This window comes from Silene latifolia, chromosome 4, assembly GCF_048544455.1.
Source record: "Silene latifolia isolate original U9 population chromosome 4, ASM4854445v1, whole genome shotgun sequence".
Lineage (NCBI taxonomy): Eukaryota > Viridiplantae > Streptophyta > Magnoliopsida > Caryophyllales > Caryophyllaceae > Silene > Silene latifolia.
Window position 1 is genome coordinate 104731802 of NC_133529.1, and position 6704 is coordinate 104738505.

The following is a 6704-nucleotide window of genomic DNA, read 5'->3' on the forward strand; positions in this document are numbered from 1 at the left end:
CATGTGGGATTGCATTAATAATGAGGATGATATGAGAAAAATATTCTCCACAATTTTTTTCATAGTTCTATTTTCCTATTTTTTTTGCTACAAAGGTACTCTACAAGTTGACTATCTCATTTTGCAAATTCTCTAATTTTATTGTATAATTAAGTCATTACTTGAGGTTATTCTTTTGGTAAATGTAATTGTATAATAATATTATTTTTAATAATTAATGATTTATATAATTAGTTTCAGTTAAATATCAATCTTATTTGGTGTGAAAACTATCAAATTTTCTCTCTTATACAGTTATACCACTTACCAAGCTATAATATTTAACGTCTTTGTATATTATTATCTAAAAAACCACACATTTGCGCGGGTTCTACACTAGTACTACTAGTGTATAATTATCACCAACCCAAAAATTAGCAGGAAGATGATACACATACACATGTGTACAAAATTTTTATATACAAACCAATAACTACTTGACACGTGGCAAACCATAGTTAGTTCGGTTAGATTAATGTAGGGTTAGGTTAGTCATTTTGCAAATGTAGTTAACTAATTTATGGTTAGTTTTTTTTTATGGATAACTTTTTTTAAATGGTTGGTTTTTTTTTATGGTTAGTTTTTTTTATATTTCATTTATTTTTCTAAATTCCCAATTTAGATTCAACGATTTTAGAAATTGATTAAAGGAATTTAGGAATTACTTTGTTTTTCTGATTTAGTAATTATTATTTTTTTATAATTGATTTATTTTTCGAAAAAAACGTAATTATTTGAACCCTAATTTTATTCGAACAATCAATTCCTAATCGAATTCTATTAATAAAATTGATGAATCCTTCTACAAATAATCAAAATTCATTATTATGATCCCCTTCCCCACAAGGACAAAACCGTCATTTCACTCAAAAAAAAAAAAACACAACACCGTCTCCCTCCTCTTTTCTCTCCTTAAACTAAGATCTAACAAACACATTAACACGACTTCCATAATTTTTCCCCAAATCAACAAAATCCCAAACCCTAATTTTCCAAATTAATGGGGGATTTCAATCTCGCATTACTAATCGTAGCAATTATCGTCGTCGTATTAGTATTCGTTTTCAAGGCATACTTACTAATCAATTATCAACATCCTGATGATGTTAATCAAGCGTATTTCCCCAAATTCGTCGTCGTTTTTGGGCTTTCTGTTGCTGTTATTTCGATACTTATGCTACCTGTTGATGTTGCGAATCGGCAAGCGTGTCGCCATGCGCTTTACAATTTTATTATTTGTATAAAGGATCATCAATTTTATTAAGAACTAAATTAGGGGGGAAAATGTTTGACGAAATTCATTATTATGATCCCTAATTCAATTTTTGGATGAACCTTAATTTACTCGAACTTATTTAAAATTCGGGTTTCGTTAATTTGATGCAAAAGTTAGTCAGATGTAATTGAATATGATAATTAGATTTTGTCAAAAATTCAAAATTGATTTAATTGAATAATAAATAATTCTATTTTTAAGTAATTGACTAAATTTAATGGAAACAAAATAAATCAAATAATGAAATAAAACTAACCTTAAATTAATTAACTATATATGCAAAATGACTAACCTAACCCTAAATTAATCTAACATAGCTAACTATAACAAATGTGTATGGCCGTATGGGTAGCCTTTTCGAAATTAGCATCTAACCCAAAAGAGAAGCTAAAAAAAAGTCTACAACCCTCTTTCACAATCAACAAGAAGTATTCAACATTCCTAGGTCTTCATTTAATTGAATCTCAATCCCAGAAATTCCAGAGGAAAAAAAAACAAAGAAGATAGAAAATGAGCAGTGGAGCAGCAGCACCATTCTGGAGAACCGCAGGGATGACATACATTAGTTACTCTAACATCTGCGCTAATCTCGTTCGTAATTGCCTTAAGGAACCCTTCAAATCTGAAGCCCTTGCTCGTGAAAAAGTCTACTATTCTCTTTCTAAATGGGATCAGGGCAAACCCCAGAAACCCAGTATGTTTTCTTCCTTTTTTTTTTCCTTAAATTTCTTTTGGTAAATGTTGAATTTTATTGGGTTTGATCTTATCAATCGTTTTTTTTCCCCATTTGATCCGCATTTTTTGAGATCTGGGTTTTTCTGGGTAGTCGATTGATGTAGAAAGTTGTGAAATTTGTGTGTGTTTGGTGTTTGGATAGTCGCATACTCACATATCACCAATTCTTGTACGAGACGGTCTCACGATAAGTTATTGTGAAGTCTCCCACATAAGTTATGTCTTACTCCCTACGTGCCAATCATTTGTTTACCAATGTGAGCGGTATTTAAATAAACAAATGAATGGGACGGAGAGAGTACATTAGTTAATGTGAAACTAGTTTCTTAAGAGTCTAACTAGTCCGGTATTGTTTGATTGTTTGGCATTGCTAGAAAAATTGTGACCCTGTTAATCTTCACAAATATCATTATACCTCTAGTGGTACAATAGCATCATACAACCAAGTTATATCTTATCGAGCTTATGTGTAATTTTTTTGAGCTTTCTTAAAGTTAATTTTTTTTTATGTTTAAGTGAGTGAGTTCAGAAATTTTATGGTATAGCTCGACTTCTTTAAAACAAAACTTGAAAACTTTATTATATAGCTCGGGTTCTAGAGCATACAACTGGGTACAACTGGTTGTAGGATCTATTAACTGGTTAATCTTGTAGGTGGGTTGATTTCATTTTGTAATGGGAACTACGGTTCATATTGAATACTACCACTGTCCCTGTCGTTTGTTTACCTTTGATTAAATTATAAAAACGGTGACCCAATTATTCAGACGGAGGGAGTAGTTTTTGAAATTATAGTGTTCTTTAACTTGATTGTGGTTGTTGTATTTGAATTTTGGATTGATAATTTGCTGTTTGCTGATTGTGCTATTTGTATAAAACAAGTCAGTATACAACTATCCTCTCCATTACCTGATCAGTCTCCGAGATTTAATCTTAGGAAATTATACTCCCTCCATTGCCTATTTTTCTGTGGACCCTCTATTTCCTCCAAAGAAACGGAGAGGAACCTAATTCGTTAAAAAGTTTTTTTGTTGAAAAAAGTGGTACTGTATGTGGATGACAAGCCTGTTATTTATGATTTGGCTAATTTGAGGAGGTCATTGCAATTGCTAATTGTTTGTTTCGTGGTTTCTCACTATATGTTGAAAATTGGGTCCGTTACAGATTTGTTTTGATACCATTAGGAGAGAAGGGGAAGGGAGGTAGACTTAGCCAAATTATTCCTCTGTAGGATGAATTTTAATTAGACTTATACGGGAGAAAATGGATGCTTTACTTTTCATCTCCTTCATTTTAATCTGACTGATCTTGTTAACAACCAAATAAGGGATTTCGCCCCCTTTCGTTTTCCTCTCCTCCCTTTCACTACAAATTCATCCCTCCAAACACGGTTTATGTTAACTTTCCTTGTATAGTCTATATTATGTATGAATAATTGAATATATACAACGGTTGGAGTTCTTAGAAATCAGTTTCTTCTGTTTTGTTACATGATGTCTTATACTCCATCTGTCTGACTATCACTATGATTTCCCTACCTTTGTTTTACTTAGAAACCTATGTATACAATACAATAGAATAATGAAGAGTAGAGAGAAGTGACAAACTTCAGAGAACAGTCTGAAGATATAGTAGTATCCAAAAAGGAAAGTAAGAATAGCATAGTTGACCAAATAAAAACGAAAGTAAAAGTATTAGCTCATTAGCAAACTAGAATGGTTGTGTAGTGAATTATTTGTATGGACATTCTAAACCGCTAGCTAAAGTGTGACCCTAAATATTCATTCACAAAAGCAAACAAAAGAAGTGAGAGAATCTTGAGAGAGAAAACTCTCTCAACAACAACATCAGAGCCTTAATCCCAAAATGATTTGGGGTCGGCTGACATGAATCATCCTTTAGAATCGTCCCTGGGTGAATGCACACCTCAAAATGCGAAAAAATAGAAAAGAAAAAGTGAAAAACAAAAGAGGAGTGAAACATAATACAAAAGCCAAGTAAATTTATAAGTTTTAAAATCGAAATTTGAATTTCTTTTATAAAAACTTAGAATTTAAATTGCGAATAAAGATTATAACGATTTTGAAACCGAAGTAAAACTTAAGGGTCCGGAATACCTTAAAAGTGAACCAAGTATTAATATATAAGAAAGTTGTTGATAAAAAGGTGTAATAAATCCGAAAATAACAAATAAATTTTTAAAAATTAAATAAAAAACATTAAATATTTCAAATAACGTCAAATACTAAAACTCTCAAATTCTTAGAAAAATAAGATCTGGAAAAAAAATTTGGTCTCCTTCGCAACCTTTCTTCTCTCCTCTTTAGTCCCTTTCTTCATAACCATCTTATTCCATCTACATGGTTGTCAAGATTGCTAGTCTTTTTTATGTCCGTTTAATTGAAAATTTTCAGTTTTCTTTCTTGGTTTTCTTCTTTTTAAAGATTAGACTTTGATTTACTCTCCATTTTAGCCTAGGAGAGTTCATCATAGTCTTATATCTTAGTTAAAGAAGGATTAAATCAGGGATTTAAGAGCAATATTTCAATTGTGATGTGATGCTACAAATGTGGTTGGAGCTTTTAATATTTTTGTATTTCTACTGAAATCTGAAAATTATTTCTACTAAATCTGAAGTTTTCTTCATTATAGTTTGGGGTCTCTTTGTTATCCCTTTAGAATTATTTGCATTTTTTTTGGAAGGCTATTTCTCAAGTTTATTTATTATATCATTCTTTAATCCTTTGTTGGGATCTTTGTAGTGACTTTCTTATTGTTGATTGAGAGTTTCTCCTTTGTCCTTTTATTATGTTTCACCTGGTGGTTTGAAAATCATTGATTTTCTTGCACATTTCTCATCCGAAAGGGTGTTATAGGTTGATTTCGATCAATCTAGTTTTCTTACCTTATCAAAAAAAAAATGAAAGTAAAAAGATCATTGGGGGAGTGTTCGATATCCAGAGCTTTTGTTACCTTTTTTATAGCTACTTTGAGCATCGCCAAATTCTTTGATTTTTAATGGTGGTTACAAGTGATAAATCATTGGAGTTTCAAGTTGGAGTTTTGGACTTCTAGAGTTCTAGGATTATTATATACTTAAAAAGTTTCCAAAACTTTGACTACCTACACCCAAAATCATGGATTCTCTTACATTTCGTGAATGCGGATGCACATATTTTGCAACCCAGTTTCATTAACATCTTTTATGTTACTAAATAAGTTACTTTGTCTCCCTCACTCTTTCTTAACCCTTTGCTCGGATATAGAAGTGGGGACAGGGTGGGAAAGGGAGGGGAGGGAAAAGGAGAGAAGGGGGAATGGAAGAAGATAGTTTTACCTCCGAATCTTTTCAATGCTGGAAGGATTTTAATCTCGTTCGTATGAGGAAAGATTCCGCTATAACCCTCTTGTATAAATTACTGAGTATTGACAATATCTGATTACGAATGTTATTGATGTTTATTTGAGTTTAATGGCAGTTGCAACTTTGCATTTTGAAGGACCTGATCATCAAGTATTGATTTTGCTTAGCCGCAGATTTTTGCTTAGAATGAATATTTTTTTCCGTGCAACGTTTAGTTGGTCTAGTTTATCTGACCTTTTACACTGCTGTATCTGTCTTTCTCGAACCATTGTTTTGAGACCGTACTATTAGCTAGAATGTGGAGTTGCTTTTGTCATACTAACAGGTATTACCATGGGTAGCTAATTGCATTTTTCTTTTGCACAGCACTCCGGTCTGACCAAGAATGAGAGATGATGCCTTTTGGAAGTGATGCCATAATTAAGTCCTCGTGGTATTTTGTATGGTATGGCAAGGTATTAAAGCTTTGAATACCGTGGTAATAATGTAAACTTCCCAACAATTTTCACAAATTGACATTGGCCTCTTTAACTGTTTTGAAAGTTTGAACTTTGAGTTAAATTTTACTCAGCTGTCCGTTTTTACGAATGGAAACTGCAATGATTGTGTAAGTTTGTTATTTGAAATTTTGTTGGTGTCTACGCAGCGCACTGCGGCGACATAGCCCTGTAAAGTTCCGAACTATGGCAAGGCAGCTCCTTGTTTCAAAAGTGTTAAAAAAGGCACGTTTCTGGCCAAGTCATGATAAAAATGTTTTGAAAGTTGTGTGATCTGACTGTTACTTCACAAATTGAGGAGTCGCTTTGCTTTACTAAAGAGTGTTGCTGTATCTTTCTATCTCGTACCTTGCAAAACTTCACTCAAGTAGAATCACTCGAACTTCATCGTCCTCGATCAAGTATTGTTACGATTGGCCCTCACCTCTACACCTATTACACAAGCAACTGAAAAACGTAGTCAAGAGCTCACAATGAAGTACATGTTAAACAGCATGAATTTTTTGGTTGAAAATTTTAACCATTAATGAACTTGTGCATCATGCAAAAGCTGAAAATAGTCCACTTGAGATTTTGTAAAACCCCATGTTATCAAAATACAAGCAAGTTTTTAGTAAGATGCAACTTGCGACGGTTACAGACCTTCTACCAATTGTTGGTTGGTTAGCAGAAGATTGTAGAAAGGCTGACTTGGTAGGAGGAGTGTCATGGATCGATCCCCACAATGCGATTGGGAGGGGTTTAAATACCGTAATCCTTGGACACGCCCCGAAATCCGGATTAGTCGGCCCAA

At 32.9% G+C, this 6704-nt stretch overlaps 1 protein-coding gene across 1 annotated transcript; it reads left to right on the top strand.

The window, feature by feature from the left end:
* The first annotated feature begins 1695 nt into the window (after window positions 1-1695).
* Window positions 1696-6184, top strand: LOC141653702 (ATP synthase subunit epsilon, mitochondrial). The gene is made up of 2 exons (XM_074461542.1): window positions 1696-2009; window positions 5781-6184. The coding sequence occupies exons 1-2, from the start codon at window positions 1826-1828 to the stop codon at window positions 5801-5803; spliced, it is 207 nt and encodes a 68-aa protein (XP_074317643.1). The 5' UTR covers window positions 1696-1825; the 3' UTR covers window positions 5804-6184.
* The last annotated feature ends 520 nt before the right edge of the window (window positions 6185-6704 follow it).

Bases quoted from the DNA above. Each gene is read 5' to 3' on its own strand.
- LOC141653702 (XM_074461542.1), top strand. From the start codon at position 1,826: ATGAGCAGTGGAGCAGCAGCACCATTCTGGAGAACCGCAGGGATGACA. The intron at 2,010-5,780 runs GTATGTTTTCTT...TCTTTTGCACAG, and splicing joins GGGCAAACCCCAGAAACCCA to CACTCCGGTCTGACCAAGAA.